The sequence below is a fragment of the Dipodomys merriami genome, unplaced genomic scaffold, assembly GCF_024711535.1.
Source record: "Dipodomys merriami isolate MVZ:Mamm:240054 unplaced genomic scaffold, mDipMer1.0.p SCAF_5, whole genome shotgun sequence".
In the NCBI taxonomy this organism is placed as follows: domain Eukaryota; kingdom Metazoa; phylum Chordata; class Mammalia; order Rodentia; family Heteromyidae; genus Dipodomys; species Dipodomys merriami.
In genome coordinates this window covers 29,539,635-29,562,127 of record NW_027206068.1, presented here as the reverse complement: position 1 = coordinate 29,562,127, position 22,493 = coordinate 29,539,635, and the positions used below count along the sequence as shown (strand labels likewise).

The window sequence follows — 22,493 nt, the reverse complement described above, 5'->3', positions numbered from 1 at the left end:
CTGGGCCTGGGCGCTGTCCCTCAGCTCTTCAGCTCAAGGCTAGCGCTCTACCACTTGTGCCACAGCGCCACTTCCGGCTTTTTTTTTTCTTTTTACTTATGTGGTGCTAAGGAATGGAACCCAGGGCCTCAGGCATGCCAAGGCAAGCGCTCTACCACTGAGCCACCTTCCCAGCCCAAGGAACGTATTTTTAAATGCATTCAGTAATTTATTTTCCTTTATGTTCTTAGACTTGTCAACTTTGGGTGTGAATATCATCAAGATACATTATCCAAACAGTCGACTCTCTGTGTTTTTACCAACCATACAGGTAAGAAGAACTAGGATTTTACTTAACAACTTATTCAACTATACTTCAGTGCTATACAAACTAATTACTGGATAGTTTAGATATGTGAATCATGAAAAGGAAATATAACAGAGACACCTTATTATATAGGTAATCACGTATGTGATAAATTATCTTTTCTCTCTCTGTATATATATATATATTTTGGTCATGGGGCTTGAACTCTTTGATTCAAGGCTAGTGCTCTACCACTTGAGCCACAGTGCCACTTACGGCTTTTTCTGCTTATGTGGTGCTGAGGAATCGAAGCCAGGGCCTCTGGCATGCGAGGCAAGCACTCTACCACTGAGCCACCTTCCCATCCCATCTTCCTCTATATATTTTTTTTACTTGGTTTTACTTTTTTCTTTTAGTGCCGGGGAGGAAGCCCAGAGTCTTGGACATGTCTTAACCACTGAGTGACACCCCTGATTTCTAACACTATAACTATATATAGATTCTCTCTGTGAAAGAAACCAGTCAACAGGCTTGCTGTTCTAATAGCAGTTGAGTTATTTTAATAGACCAGGTGGACTTGTACTTAATCAATCCACATTTTTTTAGTGGGGGAGGAGGGTTTGGGTTGTGGGGCCTGAACTCCAGGCTTGGGTGCTGTCCGTCAGCTCTTCAGCTCAAGGCTAGTGCTCTACAACTTGAGCTATAACACCACCTCTGGCTTTTTCTGCTTATGTGGTACTGAGGAATCGAACCCAGAGCCTCGTGCATGCTTCAAGGCAAGCACTCTACCACTGAGCCACCTTCCCAGCCCCAATCAATCCACATTTTATCACCTCCATCTTCCCCTCCCCCCATCTGTGTACTGATACCAGGGCTTGAACTCAGGGCATGGGCACTGTCCCTTGCCTTTTTTGCTCAAGGCTAGCACTCTACTACTTGAGCCACATATCCACTTCTGGTTGAGATAAGAATCTTATGGGCTTTTCCATCCAGGCTGGCTGTGAACCATAATCTTTTTTTTTAAATTTAATTTAATTTTATTTGTGAACATATTGTACAGAGGAGTTACAATTACATGGGCAGGATAATGAGTACATTTCTTACCAAGCATTGCAGCCTACTCCTTTGTTTACCCTTCACATCCCTTCCCAGCCTCCCCCCTCCCCCCCACTCCCAATCTTTCTCCTTCCCCTCCTTCCCCCCCCCCCACCGACGTTGTAAAGCTCGTTTTGGACATGACAACTTGTACTTCTCATTGTTGCAACAGGTCCACCTGTATCTTTAAACAACTGGTTTTTCCCCATCTCCTCCACCAGTTATACTGACATCAAATATAGTGAAAGCAGGGATTATACTGTGGGGGAGGGACATACAAAGCAACAAAGAGGTAATCTTATAAATGCATTAGAAACACATGCATGAAAGAAAAAAACATTAAAATACATATCTAAGGGTTCATTTTCCTGACATCACATTATCTGACCTTTTCCGCTTGACTCATACATATACTAGATATTGCAAATAAGGGAAACCATGGGACCTATGTTTCTTTGGGCCTGGCTTACTTCACTTAATATAATTTTTTCCAAGTTTTTCCATTTCCTAACAAATGGGGCAATGTCATTCTTTCTGATGGAGGCATAGAATTCCATTGTGTATATATACCACATTTTCTTGATCCATTCATCTACTGAGGGGCATCTGGGTTAGTTCCATATCTTAGCTATGGTAAATAATGCTGCAACAAACATAGTTGTGCTGGTAGCTTTAGTGTGGTCTTGTTTGTAAACATTTGGGTAAATGCCCAAAAGTGGGATTGCTGGGTCATAGGGGAGTTCTATGTGAAGTCTTTTGAGGAACCTCCATACTGCTTTCCAAAGTGGTTGAACAAGTTTACATTCCCACCAACAATGAAGTAAGGTTCCTTTCTGTCCACATCCCCTCCAGCATCTGTTGTTGTTAGAGTTCTTGATTTTTGCCGTTCTAACTGGAGTGAGGTGATATCTCAATGTTGTTTTGATTTGCATTTCTTTTATGGCTAGGGCTGTTGAACATTTCTTTTTTTTTTTTTAATTTTATTTTATTTTATTTGAGAACATACTGTACAGAGGGGTTACAATTACATTGGCAGGATAATGCATACATTTCTTACCAAGCATTGCAGCCTCCTCCTTTGTTTACCCTTCACCTCCCTTCCCAGCCTCCCCCCTCCCCCCCACCCAATCATACTCCCCTCCCCCCCAACACCGACATTGTAAAGCTTGCTTTGACATGACATTTTGTAATTCTTGTTGCAACAGGTCCACCTGAATCCTTAAACGACTTGTTTGTCCCCATCTCCTCCACTTCATGTGTCTATTGGCCATCCTTCTTTCTTCTTCAGAGAAGTTTCTCTTTAAGTCTTTCGCCCACTTATTTATTGGGCAGTTGTTTCTTTGAGGATTTGTTGTTGGGGGGTTTAATTTTTTGAGTTCCAAGTATATTTTAGATATGAGACCCTTGTCCGTTGTATGGCTAGTAAAGTTCTTCTCCCAATCCGTGGGCTTTCTATTGATCTTGCTAGCTATGTCCTTTGCCCTGCAGAAGCTCTGCAACTTTATGCAATCCCATTTGTCCAACCTTTCTTTGATTTGTTGTGTTTCCGGGTCTCTATTCAGAAAGTTTTGGCCTGAGCCAAGGAGACCTAGGGTTTCTCCTATTCCATCCTGTAATGTTTTCAGAGTGTCTGCTTTGAGTTCAAGGTCTTTGATCCATTTGGAGTTGATTCTGGTGCAGGGTGATATATAAGGATCTAGCTTTAGTTTTCTATATGTAGTTAACCAATTTTGCCAGCACCATTTACTGAAGAGGCTGTCTTTCTTCCATTCTATTGTTTTAGCTTCCTTATCGAAGATTAGATGGCTATAGGTCTGTAGGTTCATTTCTGGGTTTTCAATTCTATTCCATTGGTCGTGAGGTCTGTTCTTATGCCAATACCAAGCTGTTTTGATTACTATGGCTTTATAGTAGAGTTTGAAATTTGGTATTGATATTCCTCCAGCAGTGTTCTTTCCGTTGAGGAGCGTTTTTGCTATTCGGGGTCTTTTATTGTTCCATATGAATTTTTGGATTGCCTCTTCTATTTCCTTGAAGAATGAGGTTGGAATTTTGATAGGTATTGCGTTGAATTTGTAGATAGCCTTGGGAAGTATTGCCATTTTCACGATGTTAATCTTTCCAATCCAGGAGCATGGGAGGTTTTGCCATTTTTAAAGTTCTGTGTTGATTTCCTTTTTTAAGATTTTAAAGTTTTCATCATAGAGGTCCTTTACTTCTTTAGTTAATTCCTAGGTATTTTATTTTTTGTGGGGCTATTACAAATGGAGTTGCTTTCCTAATTTCAGCCACAATTTTCTCATTGTTGGCATACAGAAAAGCCATTGATTTTTGGGGGTTAATTTTATAACCTGCTACTTTGCCACAGTTTTGAATCAGCTTGAGTAATTTGGGAGTGGAGTCTATGGGATTCTTTAAATACAAGATCATGTCATCTGCAAAGAGGGAGAGTTTTATTTCTTCTTTCCCTATTTGGATCCCCTTTATGTCTACATCTTGTCTTATTGCTGTAGCTAGGCATTCTAATACTAGATTGAAGAGAAGTGGAGAGAGTGGGCATCCTTGTCTTGTTCCTGAGTTAAGAGGAAATGGCTTTAGTATAATGCTGGCTGTAGGTTTGTCATATCCAGCCTTTATTGTATTGAGGAATGTTCCACGGATTCCTAATTTTTCCAAAACCTTCATCATAAAGGGGTGTTGGATCTTGTTGAATGCTTTTTCTGCATCTATTGAGATAACCATGTTGTTCTTATTCTTGCTCCTGTTGATGTGATGAATAATATTAATTGATTTGCGTATATTGAACCAGCTTTGCATCCCTGAAATGAATCCTGTTTGATCGTGGTGTATGATTTTTTGGATGAGTTGTTGAAGTCGATTGGCCAAAATTTTGTTGAGAAGTTTTGCATCAATGTTCATCAAAGAAATGGGTCTATAGTTCTCTTTCTTTGATGAGTCCCTGCCTGGTTTTGGGATGAGGGTTATGATGGCTTCATAGAATGTGTTTGGTAGTGAGCTTTCTCTTTCAATTTCATTGAAGAGTTGGAGGAGTATTGGTGTGAGCTCTGCTTTGAAGGCCTTGTAAAATTCCGCTGTAAAACCATCTGGTCCTGGACTTTTCTTAGCTGGGAGGTCTCTTATTGCTGTTTCTATTTCAATGCTTAATATGGGCCTGTTAAGATAGTTTAACTCATCTTGGTTTAGTTTTGGCATGTCAATATTTGCTAGGAAAAGGTCCATTTCTGTCAAGTTCTCAAACTTATTAGCATAAAGTTTTGAGAAGTATTCCCTTATAATGTTCTGAATCTTGGTTGTTTCCGTGGTGATGTTTCCATTCTCATCTCTGAGTTTATTAATTTGGGTGTGTTCTCTTCTTTTTCTGATAAGATTTGCTAAGGGTCTGTCAATTTTGTTAAGTTTTTCGAAGAACCAACTCTTTGTTTTGTTGATTCTTTCTATAGTTTTTTTGGATTCTAATTCATTTAATTCTGATTTAATTTTGATTATTTCTTTCCGTCTACTGGATTGGGGTTTGTCTTGCTGCTCTTTTTCAAGGAGGTTTAGATGTGTCATTAAATTGCTAGTTTCCGATCTCTCCAATTTGTTGATGTAGGAGCTCAGAGCTATAAACTTGCCTCTGAGTACTGCCTTTGCTGTGTCCCAGAGGAGCTGGTAATTTGTGTGTTCATTTTTGTTGAATAGCATGAACATTTGAATTTCCTTTCTAATCTCTTCCATGACCCACTCATGATTCAGCAGTGTGTTGTTCAGCCTCCATGTGATACCGGACTTTCTTTGGTGGCTTTTGGTGTTGAGTTCTAATTTTATTCCCTTGTGGTCAGATAGAATGCAAGGTATAACTTCAATGTTTCTGAATTTAGACAAGTTTGCTTTGTGGCCTAAAATGTGGTCTATTTTAGAAAATGTTCCATGTGCTGCTGAGAAAAACGTGTATTCTGATGCTGCTGGGTGAAATGTTCGATATATGTCTGTTAAGTCTAGTTGATCTATGCAGGTGTTTAGATCTACGGTTTCTCTGTTGAGTTTTTGCCGAGTTGATCTATCTAGTGGGGAGAGTGGTGTGTTAAAATCCCCAACAATTAATGTCTTTGGATCTATATTGAACCATAATCTTCAGATCTCAGCCTTCTGATCAACTTGGATTTCAGGCCACCAGTAGAAGGTACCTGCTCCATCTTTTCATGAGCAGGGATGAGGATGCTTTCTATGTCAGCATTATTGTTATATTTGGATTCTAAAACTATACACTGACCTTTAAATGCCAGTCTACAGAGTGCTGTTCTAACAGCTTGGTAAATGAAGTCTTGAGTATACACATTCTCTCTTCACATCTGTTTATAGTTCAGAGAGAAGATGTAGAGAAGCAAAGCCATGTCTAAAAATGAGAGGAGAGAAATGGGCTTCCATAGAATGAATCTGGTGAAAAAAACCCCTCTGATTGTTAGCTTTAATAGTCATCTAAGCAATAACCCTAAAATCAAAGTCTAATAAACATGTTTTTGCTTTTAAACTTGTCATTAATTGTAGAAAAGGATTCATTGTGATATTTATTATTATTATTTTTTGTCAGTTGTGGGGCTTGAACTCTGGGCCTGGGTGCTGTCCCTCAGCATTTCAGCTCAAGGCAAGCACTCTACCACTTGAGCCACAGTGCCACTTCTGGTTTCTAGTGGTTTATTGGAGATGGGTCTCACGGACTTTCCTTCCTGGGCTGGCTTTGAACCGTGATCCTCAGTAGCTAGGATTACAAGTGTGAACCACTGGTGCCCAGCTTTCATAAACAATTTTTGATGTATTTCATTATGCTATTTCCATATACATATAATAATGAAATGTTGTATTAACTATTCATGTTTGTTGAATATTATTGAAGTAATATATAGCACTTCTCTTATTTTGTGCTCCTGCTTGTCTCCCTCAAACAGAACACCTTTTACAATTATGTTATTGGGGCTGGGAAGGTGGCTCAGTGGTAAAGTGCTTGCAACCCTGTGTTCAAATGCTTATATTTAGTGGCGAGAGAAAGAGGAGAGTGCGAAACATAGAGGAATAATTGGCAGAGTGACTTCAGAGGTGAGATGAAATGGGACCCAGAGCTCATAGGGAGGGTAGGTTACTAGGGTGCCATCTTCCCTAGTTGTTTTGCTTTGAATGGCTTGGATATAAACAATTACTTTAGGCTTTAATTCCAAATGGCTCTTTATGCCTTTTCATTTTGTTCCCATAGGAATTTCTCAAACAGTAGCAGCCATAACATATAAGACGGCTACTCATGATGTGCCTTATTTAATAAAATGCTGGGGTTTTCTGTCCAAAGAAATGAAATCTACTACCTTCAAAGGAATGAGAGGTTAAAACTGGACGATAGCTTATACTTGCCAGAGTTAGTTAGGGAGAGAAGTACTGCTCCAGTGTAAGGCTACTTGTATAGCATTTAATCATTATGAGTTTATGTAGACTTTTCAATAATCTCTTGCATTAGGAAGGTAAATCAACTAAAAACTCTAAATTTGGGGCATAAATAACTCCTCCTGCGTCTGACTTACAACATCTAAGTCAGTGGCCTTAGTTTGTTCTTGTGTAGCAACTGCTGAGGAGAGTGTAGGAATGCATGCATCCCCTTTGCCTACCTCATATAATTGCAGGAGTTCTCAGAATTAGGCCAGTGTTACCATTTTAGAGGGCTTTTAAATAATTGTTCCAATGAGATAATTTCCCTCGGATAACATTGTACTAATTTTCATTGTCTAAATGGTTTCCCAAAGGCTTGCCAATGTTGCGATGTTATCTTCACTCACCAATGAATATTTATTTTAAAAAGTCTCTGAATATACCATTAGGAACATGTTTTATTTCTTCAACCTGTGACTTCCTCAAAATTATAAATAGCAGCAAAATAATTCTGGATTACAAATAATAACAGCTAGCCTTTAGAGCCAGATGTAACTATTTTGCCAAGGCCTTAGGCGCACTATTCCATTTATTCTCATGTAAGAACTTTATGAAGCAGGTTCTTTTATTTTCTTTATGTACAGATGAGGAAACTGAGGTTTAGAGAATATATATAATTAATTTGCCTGAACAATAAATATATTTAGTAAGCCAATATCTAAGATTTAAATGCACATCTGCTGATTTTTAGAAAAGGATTCTCAATCTTGATTGAATCTTAGGATCTATTAGGGAGCTTTAGAAAAATACTGACATCTGACTTAGTGACCAGAGATAGAGTTTGTGTATCTGTGATCTCAAGTTTCATGTTTGATCAGGGTTAAGAACCATTGCTTTCCAGCTGTAGTGTCCATATTGGCTTTCTGAATTTCAGTTAATTAGAAATAAATGAAATGAGAGAGTAGTTCTGTAGTTACACTAGCCACCTTTTAAGTGCTTATGTTACATGTACTCCTATGTAGGGGTACATAGGGACAGAACATTGCTACTGTTGAAGGAAGTTCTATAACACTTTCATTTTGTGTATGTGCTGCTACTGGGTCTTGAGCTCAGGGCCTGGGTGATGTTCCTAAACTATTTCTGCTCAGGGCTAAAATAGTATGTTCTACCACTTGAGCCATGGCTTCACTTCTGGCTTTTTTTGTGGTTAATTGGAGATAAAAGTCTCATGGACTTCTTGCCTAGGCTGGCTTTGAATTGTGATTCGTGATCTCAGCCTTTTGAGTAGTTAGGATTACAGGTGGGAACCATCAGGGCTCAGCTTATTGGACCTTGTAGAGCATCTGCCCACTACCTTTTCCCCTTTGGGATTGGACTAGAGCACTAAGCCACAGCCTAACAATTTGGAAATATTTGCTTACCAGATCTGAATATGATTCTCAGTACATGGAATTAGAATATTTACCACACATATCATTTTAATATTTTTCAAAATGACAAAAACAAAACCCCTCATTCTCTAGGAGATGGTGTGGGAAGGATTTTGTTACAATGGTGGCCATATCCTTATTTTGTTGACATTTCAAACTTATTCCTCAACCTAGATTCCTAAACAAATTATTGATCCTTGGTCTGAGTACATTTAACCCACTTAATAATACTTTTTTCAGAGAGTTTCTGTTACTTTTCTATTATTTGAAAATGTTCTTTCTACTGCACCCTGGACAACACTGATTATCATTAAGAAAACTTTGCTAATCTAAATGGAAATATATGGTACCTTATTTTAATTTGTATTTTTTATTACTAGAGACATTTCTCTTTTACTTTTCTACTTTTGTGCCAATTCCTTCTATGATCCAGGATTATAAAAGAGTAGTATAGACTAATGGATTTTTTTTTAACCAATAATGTTAGTTTACTTTTATTCAAAGTTAGTCTGCTGTGATTTTAAGAAAAGTTATTACCAGATACTTAGTAAATGTAATTTTAACAGAATCTTTATCTGGTAGTTATTCTTTTTGGTGTTTTCAAGATATTTTAATAAAATATACTTATAACAATATAATCCAACTGCAAACGTGATAAGTATCATAAAAGAATGCTTGTAATTATCCTCAGATATTCTTCCTAGAGAAACCAGATTTCCCATAGCATGTAATTCCTTGATACAGGAACTAATAGAATATAATAGAAGGAATACTGAAACCACTCAAGGAGAGTGGTTTCAACAACTGTTAATATTAGCTCTGGGACTACAACCCAAGTTGTCCAACTTTTTAACAAATTCCTTTCTACTCAGCAATCTCTTTATTTCAGTTGAGCACATAAATGTTAGTCCTGGAATAAAATTATAGGTTGAGATCACTCCTGATCTAAAAATCCAGAATTCAGAGTGCATTCTGGAATTTAGATCTTTGAATTAAAGGATACTCAATTAATAAAGTTGTACAAACATTCCCAAATCCTAAAGAATCTCAATGTAAAACATATTTGAGATGAGGATCATCAGCCTGAGTTCATTTCAGCATAAATCTCCTCATTTGTAGGTCATCAGTGGACATTAGTCTATCTGATTAACAACAGCTACTAGACATCCATACAGTTTTACACACAGAGAATTGAGAAGGCCAGAGGTATTTTAAGTATATTCTGAGTAAATAGGGTACATGTGGGTGGGCTTGGCTCCTCTGGAAGGACTGCTTCATGGTAAGAGCTTACCATTGGCTAAGGCCTTCAGTGATCCAAATACAGATGCATTTGGGCTCGCATATCGTATTTGTTCCCATTGCCCCATGAGAAAGACCACGATTTGCTTTTCAATATAGATAAAGAAGAAGGCTGGGCATCTACTCTAGAGAGGAGCACACTTTAAAAAAATAAACTTGTGTCCACAGCTGTAATAGTAATAAAAAGTGACAAAGGCAGTGCATGTATAGCAGGAGAATCTCATGAAGTTTGGAAAGTTCTAGACTCCTCTGATTTCACATATAGGATTGCATTACTGTATAATCATTTTCTTTTCTTCCTTCCTTAGCCTGCCACAATATACTGCTTATAATTATTGATGCCAAATGTTGATTTGAATTTTTTTTAGCAACTTGTTAATAGACTACTTCTTGAAGTTGGAAATATTCTATGAAGTAAAATGGAACAGGACATTTAGAAGTAGAAGTGAAGAGAAATGGCTTAGGAAACTTGCTGGTTCACAGATTGTTTAAGTTCTCTCAAATTCTTTTTTCCTTCTAGGAAGTTTGTGTGTATGTTACAGCCCAAAGTTTGACTCTTGGGAGCAAATCACATATTCAGTGTTTTACCTTCATAAAGGTACTCTTTACTTATTTTTTTTCTACAATTGCTGTTTCCAAATAGTAGCAAATTTGATTTTAAAATCTTAGAATCTGACAATCAATTTGTAGTGGTATATTCTATACTTATATGCTTACATAATACACATAATTCACTAATGGCAAACATTAAATTATATAAACATTAATTTTTCTTCATCCTGACATGTCTTTCTCGAGACCTGTAGACCAATCCTAAGGGATATATTTGCTCAAAATGTGTTGGCTTGCTCTTTAGTTATCACCAATTGGAAAGCTTTATTGATAGCTTTAACTCCCATATTACATAGGGTTTTAGTTAAAAAGTACTCTTGATTTTATACCTAAATAGCCTTTAGAGCTAAGTATATTTATTCCATTTCACAGTACGTCTGTAACTTGGCATGTCAAGTGGCAGGCTGGGGTCAGTAGTAAATGCTCAGCCTCTGCATGTCCTACAGTCTGTTATAGCATGCCCTGAAATGGTTTTAGTCTGAACTGTGCTAAGGAGGATTTCTTTTGTTTGGCTCCTCAAAAATACTATTTGTGTAGTACATACTGTAGTTAAATTTTTTAAAAGATATTTTCCCCTAATATTTTAAAATGTTATTTTGAGTTGCACCTGAGTTTATTATTCTACAGGACTGATTATTATTATGGAAGTGTTAGTGATCAAGATAGAAAAGTATAATAACTTACTCAATAAAAAGTAACTTTAGCCAGGCACTGGTGGTTCATGTCGGTAATCCTAGCTACACAAGAGGCTGAGACCTGAGGATCCCCGTTTGAAGCCAGCAGGGACAGGAACGTCTATGAGACTTTTATCTCCAATTAATAACAACAGAACAGAAGTAGAGCTATAGTTCAAGTGGTAGAACACAATCCTTGAGCACAAAAGCTCAGGACAGTGACCAGGCCCAGAGTTCAAGCCCCATGATTGATGAAAGAAAAAGTAACTTTAGAAATAGACATATAAAGGGCTGGGAAGGTGGCTCAGTGGTAGAGCGCTTGCCTTGCATGCTCGAGGCCCTGGGTTTGATTCCTCAGCACCACATAAGCAAAAAGAAAAAAGCTGGAAGTGGCGCTGTGGCTCAAATGGTAGAGCACTAGCCTTGAGCTGAAGAGCTGAGGGACAGCACCCAGGCCCAGAGTTCAGGCCCCACGACCGGACCCACAAAAAAAAAAAAAAGAAAGAAAGAAATAGACATAAAACAGTCTAATCCTCTTTCTAATTAAATTAATTTTGTGAATTTGGATGAGGTCTCCGAGATTCATTATTATTCTCATTATTATTTACAGTAAGGGGTTCCAAAGTCAGATTCAGAGAGTCTTAATGGCAGCAAGTGTGTAGATGAGCCATCTGATTTTTCAGCTCTGACATGATGAAGTAGATAGACTCATGATTAAGAATGGCCTGTGGATGTTATTCAGAAAACAACAGAAAAAAAGTTCCTCACCCTGGCAGGGGATTATATATGAGCCAAGAACAGTATTAGATTGTGACTGCACTCACATGGTCCACTTTGTAGTGCTGGCATTGTGAGGAGGGCCACTAGAAACTGTCAGAGTGTTAGTAGCATCACTGCCAGGAGTACAGTTCCAGCCTTGGATTTTTCTTTGTTTCCTGCTCTCTCTACAGGATACAGCAAGACATTCACTGCTGCTCTTGGGAGAGCTGGCTTGCCTGGGCCCATGGGGATAACCTTTCTCAACCTTGGTGGGTGATGGAGGTGCACCACATTGCCATTGTGACATGCATTCCTCCCAACATACTCTGTGTCTCAGGGTTCACTGTTTCATTTTTTTCTCCATGAGCACCATTTGGTCAGCCCTCATTGTAAAGTTTGTTTTCAACATGGTATCTTGTTCATCTCATTGTTACAATGGGTCAACCTGTATCCCTATTTAAACATTTTGTTTATTACCTTCTCCTCCCCAAATTAGAGAAGTGTATACACAAGATGCAGGGCACCAACATCAAATACAGTGAAAACAGGCATTATACCATGGGGGAGGAACAAACAAAGAAACAAAAAAATCACATGGTACATTGTAAATACGTTAGGAAAAATAGCAAGAAAGAAAAAAATTGTGTCTCTATCTTGGGGTTCATTTCACTTAATATCATCTTATATGGTCTTATGTACATAGCTTTTGACCTTTTCTACTTGTCTTACACATGTACTAGTTATTGCAAATAAGGGAAACCATGGGACCTGTGTAAGTAAGCCTGGCTTACTTCACTTAATATAATTTTTTCCAAGTCTTTCCATTTCCTAATAAATGGGGCAGTGTGTGTGTGTGTATGTGTGTGTGTGTGTGTGTGTGTGTGTGTGTGTGTGTGTGTGTGTGTGTGTGTGTGTGTATCACATTTTCTTGATCCATTCATCTACTGAGGGGCATCTGGGTTGATTCCATATCTTAGCTATGGTAAATAATGCTGCAATAAACATAATTGTGCTGGTAGCTTTAGTATGGCCTTGTTTGTGATCGTTTGGGTAAATGTCCAAAAGTAGGATTGCAGGGTCATAGGGGGACTCTATGTGGAGTCTTTTGAGGAACCTCCAAACCTTTCCAAAGTGGTTGAACAAGTTTACACTCCCACCAACAAAGCAGTAGGGTTCCCATCTGGCCACATCCCCTCCAGTATCTGTTGTTATTAGGTTTCTTGATTATAGCCATTCTAACTGGGGTGAGGTGGAATCTCAATGTTATTTTGATTTGCATATCTTTTATGGCTAGAGAGGTTGAGCATTTCTTCATGTGTCTATTGGCCATTCTTATCTCCTCTTCAGAGAAGTTTCTCTTTAAGTTTTTAGCCCACTTATTTATGGGGCAGTTGTTTCATTGAGGATTTGTTGTTGGGGGATTTAATGTTTTGAGTTCCAGGTATATTTTAGATATGAGACCCTTGTCCATTGTATGGCTAGTGAAGATCTATCGGTGGGCTTTCTACTGATCTTGCTAGCTATGTTCTTTGTGCTCCGGCCTCTTTGAATCTTGGCTTGCAATGACAATCACCAACCTTTTTATACTCAATGGGATATGTTCTTTGTTTTTCTGGAACATACCTCACCTGTTCAACCCCATTAGCTTTTAGATTAGTGGTATATCTTCCTCCTTTAGAGAACCAAAGCTGTAAACTTTCTTATGTTTTCAATAGTCTTTAAAAAAACACTTTTTAAAAAGTATATCAGTGATAACTGAATAAGATGTTCCTCAACAGCCTTGGAGAAGTGATGCATTGTGTTGTGTTGACCCTTGGTTCTAAGGGGACAACGGCTTTTGGGAAGACCTCTATGTCCTGTTGCTAAACATGAAAGCTTCCAAGGCTCATGAATTATTTCATGGACCAGCTTGAGGAGTGCTTTTCACTGAATAAATATGGGAAGGGGAATCTGAATACCATACTTGATCATATAAGGCAATCAATAAAGGAGAAAATAAAGGAGCTGATTTTTTAAATTTAATTTTATTTTATAGAAGGGTCTGATTCCATCTCCCTACTCAAAGCAGCTAACAGGAGTATGGGGTACAGAGAATTAAGGGGGAAGGGAGAGCTAGTCCTTGCCTACATAGAGATTTTGGCACAATAGTTAAAGAAGGAAAACTTCCATCTTATAGTCCATGGTTCTTAAGTATTTCCCATTCTCCAGTCTCTTTGCTGAGATGACAAAGGTATAGGGAGGTATGATGTGAGGAGCTGAGGGAAGTGAGGAGCATAAATAAGTCCACACAAAGTTGGTGGATGGTACTGCGGATGAGGTTCAATGTCTTATGCTAAGCAGGCCAGAATGTGGCACATTTTGACATGAGCTCAGAAGCTGTGGGAAGTGGACTGGAGAGGCCTGGCTTTACTGCTTCCTGTGATAAGGGAGGGAAATATAAGCTTTCCTGGGTCAGGGACTCGGTTCTTATCAGCCATGCTGCATCAGCATCCCATCTCAAGAGGGATGTGGGAAGTTTCCACTGAAAGCCCATAGCATTTTGTGAGGGCAAAGGTATCTTCCTCCCCCCCCCCAAACTCCCCCTGGGAATTACTTGAAAAGGGCAGGCATGATTTAATCTGTGGTCTTCAGAATTTGGAAAGGGCAGAAATACTAGAGCTTGTAAAAATAGACTGCCTTATATAAGTTGTCTTTTTTTCTTAAGCACCATTTATTTTATAGGCGCAAAATTGTATCCAAGATTTAAACTGTTCTAAGGGGAATTTTTATGACAGCAGTATTTGCTGGGAGATGTGTGTTTTGCTATTAATTTCTTATAATTTCCCTTTATTGTTAAGTCGTTAAAAGAAGCTTCTTATTGATTAGAATATTAAAGAATAGAGCTTTAAAATTTTTTCCAATCAACTCCATACACAGTTATGTAAAGATGTTTATAGCTAGGTGTCTATGGCTTATACTTCTAATCCTAGCTACTAAGAAGTCTAAGACTAAAAGGATTGTTGCTCAAAGCCAGCTGGGCAGAGAAGTTTATGAGACCCCTTTCCACCAATAAGCGAGGACAGTTGCACACACTCTAATCTATGTGGGAAGCTAAAATGGAGAGGATTTTTGTTGCAGTGCAGCCTGGGAAGAAAAGTCCATAAGACTTAATCCCAAGAGAAAGATGCTGGACATGCTTGCTTTCCAGCTCAGCTATACTGGAAAGTCTAAAATAGGATTGTAGTTTAGGCACATGTCTGGGCAGGAAGTGAGACCCTATATGGAAAACAAATACTTGCAAAAGGACTGGAGGTATGGCTCAGCAGCAGAGTGCCTGGCAAACACAAGGTCCTAAGTTCAAATCCAAGACTACCAAAGTATAAGTTTACACCTATAATCTTAGCTAATCAGAAGGCTTATTTTGAAAAGATCACAGTTCCAGTCCAGCCTGAGCAAAATATCCACCAGATTCCCATCTTAAGCAATAACTAAGTGCAGTGGTGTTTGCCTGTCATCCAAGCTATGGCAGAAAATGTAATTAAGTAGATCACAATCTAAGCAAAAAGTAATAGTCTTATCTCAAAAATAACCAAAATAGGAGGGGCTGGAGACATGGCTTCAGTGGTAGAGCACCTACTTAGTAAGTATGAAACTCTGAATTTAAACCCTAAAACAGACAAACCATACTATTTACTTAATGAATACTATAAGCTAAACATTTTACTTATCTTAGACCTTACAAAACTTTTGCTTGGTGATAGCATCCCCACTTTACAAATAATGAAACTGAGGCTTGAACAGGATGAGATGAATACTTGAGATTTTGTGTCTCTCTCTGATGAGAGCATGATATCAGTTTCTCATTGCTGTTGTAACAAATTAACCACACACTTAGGGTTTAAAGCAACCCAAATAACCTATTCGAGATCTGAAGGTGAGACGTTTGAAAGGGGTGTGAGGAGCTGAAATCAAGATGTGGGCAGAACTAGTTCCTTCTTAGGACTCCAGGGAAGAATTTGTTTCTGTCTCCTTCCATACCTAGAAACTAGTTTTTCTTGGCTTGTGGCCATATCACTCCAATCACTGGTGTCATGCATGGCTCTCCTCTGTAGGCAAATCCCCTTTTTTGCAAAGACTTTGATTACATTGGCTCTACCTGGATACTCTGTGGTCCTCTCAAGATCCTACTCATATCTACAAGATTCTTTTCATCACAGAAGTTAACAGAGTCACAGGGACTCTCATGGCCCATCATCTATTCTACTACAAGTCCCACTGACGTTTCTGGAGATACTTTCTTTGAGGGTGACCTACTCAACAGAGGAACTGAATGTTCTGAAGCTCACTCATCAAATGCTGGTAGCTACTTGTCTCCCTAACCCCAATTGTCATGACACCAGAACACCCTCCTACATTCGCAGTTGCTTTCCTTCCAGAGACTTGGACCACTGTAATTACCTGGTGAAGTGAAACAGTAGTAGCTAACCTTGGCCACTTGAGGACCCACACCTTTCCCTGTACCTCACAGTTTTTGTTTTTGCTTTTTTTCTGCAAAAATATTGACATGGTAACAACCCTGTTATAATCATCTGTGTTATGCACACAACTTAACCCATGTATTATGAAAGGACACCTAAGTCACCTGATGAGAATTCTAAATCTTCTTTCTTTCCCTTGTCATAGATTGTCTTCCATGCAAATGATTAGCATATGTGTCTTTGCTTCTTAGAAAAGTGAATCTGACTGGCACCCTTAAAATCCAAATGTTTCTTCTATATGCAATTCATAATTAATATGAAATTCTGTGCTTTTCTAAAATCTTAGGAAACTTATTAGCCAGGGCTATATCCTCCTCCCCCGCCCCCCAGCCACCTTGCATTCTCCAGAAACCTATTTCTACATCATGTCTCAATATAGGGATGAATGTTCTAGTTACACAAATACCGCCTATAGGGACCTTGGAGGTTGCAAATTCTAGGGAGCTGACAATGCAAGGAAATAAATTAATACCTCACAAATGTCAGAATTCTTATGGAAGTTGTCTTGAATATGTATTTGAAGTTCCTTTGAACAAAATGATGAAGACAGCGAATGGACCAAAGCTCATTTGAGTGCTTCCTCAACCTGGCAGAAATGATGAAGGAAATCCTAAGACTATCAGATTAAGGAATGGTTACTTGCTATCATTGAAAGGCATAATTGACTTACGAATAAAACTATAGGTATAAGTTAAAACAATTATGGATACATGTCTGAAACAAAACTATAGGTATAAATTAAGACAATTCTGCTAAATGTCTGAAGAAAACCAGTCACAGAAATAATTGAGATTTGGCTAGCAAGATAAAATCTACTGGCATCAGATAGTTTATGACTATATTGGTAAAATGTGTGTGTTGAGAGGTTTGGAGAAAGTTGAGATTATGTGTGGTTTGGACTTTGTCTGAAACCATGTCTTTTCCTATATATAAAATGACCTAAATCTTAATCTTCTCCAGGTTATTATGTGGCTGTTTACTTACCTGGTCATTTCTTTCATTTGCTCAACGTTCAATATCCAGACTTGCGGTGCCACAGTCTGTTTCTGAAAGGTATGGATCTACTTTTTCCTCTCAGAAGTATGACTCATTTGAGTTTGTTTTGACTTTTAAATTCTCTGTTTGGATGAGAAGAGGTTCTTTAATTTGCTTGTTGACTTTTATTGTTTACCAGGAAACAATAAAATGTTCGATGTGCTACCTCATTGTCCCTTACGGTCGCTGTCAGGTTCCCGGATGCTGGACTGGTGTTCTGGGAAGCTCTACCAAGCATTCTTAGACCAGTCCTATTTATTGTGGTTCCTGTGGAACACCAGCCTGGATTGGGAAAAGATAGCTGCTTTGCACTGTGTGCTTTCCTGTGGCCGAGACCCCTGTTTCCTGGAAGGCCAGGTGAGAGTATAGCTCATGTGTAATCACTGGCAAATACATTCTACCAAACGCAATGATCTAATGGTTGAAAATGATTGGGTCACTTTGACTTGGTAGTAGTCATGTGACCAAGGATGATGTCCTTTGTCTTGACTTGAACATATTCTTCACTGTTGCTACTTTGTGTGTGTGTGTGTGTGTGTGTGTGTGTGTGTGTGTGTGTGTGTGTGTGTGTGTGTGGCTTGATTACCAGGCCTCCAACTGTGAGGCTGCCTCTATCCTTCTGAACCCAGCAGACCCCTCCGATGCAAGGCTTCCTTCTTGTCCTGTGATTTCCCTTGATCAATGCAAATCTGAAGTTATTAAATGGAAAGTCCTAAAAATAATCAACTCATATGTTTTAAGTTGCAGACTGTTTCAGGGGGGCTGATGGAGTCTCCTGACATCCTTTTCTATTCTGCCTGGATCATGACTTATCCCTGGTCTAGTATAGCTCTGATATGTGTGCTACCTGCTCCTCAGTCACTTTAGCAGCTCTTTTGGTTCCCAGGTCAATGGTCACAGTATCACAGTATTTGTGGTCAAATACTCTTATTTGGCTTTATAATGGCCACAAAATGCAAGAGACAGATACTGGCAGTTCAGGTATCTTAAAGAGAAACCCTAAAGTGAGAAACTATTAAGGAAGAATTTAAAAAGCATTAACTTGTTAATGTTGTTTAAGGTTTGAGCCTGTGACTTCAGACACACACTGGGAAATCTGGAATGTATCTTCTAAACATAAGGGGAAAGTACTATATTCTTTTTTTTATATGGTAGACACATGTTTAGCTAAACCAGTAACATTGCAAGAAGTGTTGAGTAAATAATGGGTTTCTCAAATACTTGTTTTCTCTCAGTATCTTGTCTTTGGTGTAGATAATTGTCAAAGTGAAAAGAGATGATGGCAAATGTTTATTACATTTGGTAGCTTATATTTGTATTTTACACTCAAGATTATTTGTTTTTATTTGTTTATGTTATTGGAGTTTGACCTCATATTCTCACACTTGATACTAGAGCGATGCCTCACAAAATATGATCTATTCTAGTGAAAACAAATGTATTATGTTTGGATCCAAGCCAAGGGAATTTGTTAAAAAGATGTGAGCCAGCATGTGGTAGCATTCATCTGTAATCCCAGCCACTCAGAAAGTGGGGATCAAGACAATCATGGTTCCCAGCAAAAAGCTAGCAAGATATTACCTCAACCAACAAACAGAATTATGATGCATGTTTGTGATCCCAACTATATAGGATGTGTAGATCGGAAGATTATAGTCCAAGGCTGATCTCAAACAAAAATGGGAGACTAATCAAAAGATAATTCAAGTAAAAAATGGCTGTGGCTATGGTTCAAGTGGTAAAGCATCTACCTAGCAAGTAGGAGTCCTGGAGTTCAAATCCCAGTAATACTCTCACCCAAGAGAGGCATCATTTATAATACTTATTTTACTTGCTCAGAATTATATTTCTTTTTCAACATTCTTTAAATTGTCATTTTAAATACTTTATATTTCTTGAAAATAGTGTGGAAGTGAATATAACCTTATGAAATTCGAAAACAGATACAGAATTTAAATGACATAAGTATATATAGCATGTCATAGATTTGCACTTTGGTAGTGGGGTCACTGGATACAGATTCAAGTACCAACAGAGTTCCATCTATCATCTTATCTTAAAGATTATTCAGTGGATTTCTGAGAACTTGTCTGCATGCCATTCATTTGACCTCCTACAGGAATTTCTAATTGGTGAGTTTGCTGATGTGATACTTTATGCTGAATCTTGACCCTTTTTCTTCAGGGAAATCAGCAAGTTGACAATGAGTGCTTCCAGCTGTAAAAATGCTACTGAAGAGTGCTTCCCTGCCCCCAAATCCTGTTGCAGTCAGCAGCTAATTAAATTTCATCCTCTTGTGGTTTTTGTGAGAAGTTGTGGCTTTTAGAGACTGATATCAGAGATAGATTTTGAGTCTATGGCCTTATTATTATGTTTTTGCCAATAAAATGTACCTTTCTTAGCCTAGTTTATGTTAGATGGCTCTGTATCAAGTAGCATAGTGTCATTTTGGTAGACATGGTACCAAATAAGAAATGGTTTGAAATTTTCTGTGTGTGTGTGTGTGTGTGTGTGTGTGTGTGGTGCTTGAACTCAGGGCTCTGTCATTTAGTTTTTTCACTTAAGGCTGGTGCTCTTCCACTTGAGCCGCAGTTTCCTTTCTGGGTTTTTGGTGGTTAATTGTAGGTAGGAATCTCAGACTTTCTTGTCCATGCTGACTTTGAATCATGATTCTCCCATGGCAGCCTCTTGAGTAGCTAGAAATATAGATGTGAACCATCAGTGCCTGTCTTGAGATTTTTTTTTTTTAAATCAGAACCCAAACATTTTAGTCAGTAGATAACCTCAAAATCATTAACCTTCTGAGGATGACAGATTAGGCAGTGAAAACACATATTGGTTTGTTTGATTTGGCTAAGTTATAGTGTTGATCTTATTTGGATTAAATCATGTCTTTTCTCTGCAGCCTCTTCCTATTGGAGCATATTTCTAGAGTCCTGCACGGTGGCCATGCTCTTTCCTTGGTCCTCGGTGCTCACTTGGAACATGGTTAGTCATCCCCTTGTATTCTATGTGCAATTGAAATCAAGTCACGGTTGTGGGTCAGTTGTAGGGCATCTCTGTTATGGTTCCTGAGTTGTAATGTCATTTCTGTTTTAACTGATAAGGAGCAGAATTGAAATTTCCTGGCAGAAAGTTGAACATCTCTTATCTGAAAATCTGAAATATAAAATGCTCCAAAGTCTGAAACTTTTTGAGAAGCAACATGATGCTACCGTTGAAAAATTTCACCCCTGAGCTGAAAAATTTCACCCCTGACCTCTTGCAATCGAGCTTTCAAAATGCACATGCACTAAAAATGGTTCATTAAATTGCTCTGAGACTATGCATAGGAAGTATGTTAAAACATAAATGAACTTCATTTCTAAATTTAGGTCTTCTTCTTATGCTATCTCATGGTGGTACACAACTGTAAACCCGGCACCCAGGAGGTACAGGCACAGAATTGAGTTCTAGGCCAGAGCCAAATAGTGAGGCCCCTGTCTCAAAGGAAAAAAAATAAAGTCAAACTTAAAAAGTTAAATAGCACATGTTTTTGTTCATATGTGAAATCTGGACCTACAATGATAAAAACAATAGGACATGAATGTAAAAGGTAAGCTAGGTTGGGAGGGAGAAGAATAGTGGGGGGAAGAAAGTACTGGGAGTCATTTCGTATCCCTTCTCCACAAAGATAGAATGAAGAAAGCCACTGAATTCTGTATGAAAAGGAGGGGAGGGACAAGGAAGGTTAGAGTTCATTAGAGCATACAATACAGGAGTGTAATGGTCAACAACTATTGTATGCATTTAGGGAAACAGCACAATGAAACATCTTTTTTTCAATTAATGTATGCTAATAAAAAGAATAAAATGGGACAAATAGAAGTCAGAAAAAAAGATTTCTCAAGTGTGTTTTGATTCACTTCTAAAATTTTTTGATGGACCCAGTGGGGCAGTGGTTTTCTGGAAGCCATTTTATTTGTCTTTTTCCATTACAGTTATTAGATTTTCAGGTTTCATTGTAACGGAAAGAAGGAGCCAGGCTTGTCCCTTTCAAGGTGTCTGCTGGTTTCTTTTAGAACACTTTTATGTGCAGACTCTGTGGTTATACAGCAGGAAGTGTGCAGGTCACACCTCTGCAGGAAGTGTGCATCTCCGCCCCGCCTTCCCCCAAGCTCTTCAGTCTTATGTTAGAGGGGTCTCAGGGGTAGGGCTGGGACCACTGGTCCCAGAGCTGTGTTCAAAGACAAAACATGTTGCATGAGGCTATTGTTCTGTTCAGTGTTTGATACTTGATTTCCAAGATCCTGTGTGTGGAGTATAGAAGCATTGGGGAAAAATAGACAGGACTAACTCCAGGGAAGTCCCACAGAACACCTAAGAAACCCATGGTTATAACCTTGAAGTACTGTGCTCATTTTGGTGTTAACTATGCTGCTCTAACATTTCCGTGGTTGGAGTAGATTACCTTAAAGACCTCTTCTAATCTTAAAGTTCTGTGAATTTATATTTATCTTTAGCAATGTTATGTCATCTTTCCAAATCCACAATTTTTTTTTTTCACGTGTGTTAGTACTGGGATGTGAACCCAATGCTTCAAACTTACGAGTTTGGCATTTTACCACTTGAGCCATTTCTCCATCTCCAACTCACATTACATTACAACTGTAATGGCAACCTGTTACAGTAATGCCAAGTGCAAGTAGCTCATGCCTACAATCCTAGCTACTCAGGGGGCAGACATGTAAGGATCTTGGTTCAGAGTCAGCCAGGGCAGACAAATGCTTGGGTTCTAGCCCCTGTACTGATAACCAGCAACAGCAACAATAGCAACAACAAACTTGCCGCAGACGAAAGCAATTTCACTCATTCTCATTGGTATGGAGATAATTAGCTTAGATTTTTTTAAAAATGTGTTTTTTTGGTAGTACCAGGGACTCAGGCTTGCTTGGCTCTTGCTCTACCACTTGTGCCACAATTACAACATGTCTTTAGAGTGTTTTTTTTTTTCCGGTCATGGGGCTTAAACTCTGGGCCTGGGCACTGTCCCTCAGCTCTTCAGCTCAAGGCTAGCTAGCCCTCTACCACTTGAGCCACAGCACTACTTCCAGTTTTTTCTGCTTATGTGGTGTTAATCGAACCCAGGGTCTCTGCATGCAAGGCAAGCACTCTTACCACTGAGTCACCTTCCCAGCCCCTAGAGTGGTTATTTTTTGAGAAGGACTTTCATGGACTTTTTTTTTTTGCTCATGTTGGTTCTGAACTGTGATCCTGAATAGCTAAGATTATAGAAGTGAGCTACTGGCACCGAGTTGACTTGGATTTTTAGAAAGTTGCTCTTGCAAATTGATAATCCTGAATAATGTTTTGCAAATAATTATAGTTATTTGAA

General features: G+C 38.6%; 1 protein-coding gene across 5 annotated transcripts in view; it reads left to right on the top strand.

Annotated features, from left to right (window-relative positions):
- Gsap (gamma-secretase activating protein) overlaps nucleotides 1–22,493 on the top strand; it is a 78,603-nt gene that overhangs the window by 28,052 nt on the left and 28,058 nt on the right. For 4 of the 5 annotated variants that reach the window (XM_069996329.1, XM_069996328.1, XM_069996327.1 and 1 more), the window contains 7 exons: nucleotides 231–310; nucleotides 10,043–10,120; nucleotides 11,759–11,836; nucleotides 17,045–17,137; nucleotides 17,259–17,476; nucleotides 19,182–19,251; nucleotides 20,025–20,107. In XM_069996329.1, the coding sequence (XP_069852430.1) occupies nucleotides 231–310; nucleotides 10,043–10,120; nucleotides 11,759–11,836; nucleotides 17,045–17,137; nucleotides 17,259–17,476; nucleotides 19,182–19,251; nucleotides 20,025–20,107 (700 nt within the window). The remainder of the gene's footprint in view (nucleotides 1–230; nucleotides 311–10,042; nucleotides 10,121–11,758; nucleotides 11,837–17,044; nucleotides 17,138–17,258; nucleotides 17,477–19,181; nucleotides 19,252–20,024; nucleotides 20,108–22,493) is intronic. The other variant, XM_069996330.1, reaches the window with a different exon arrangement.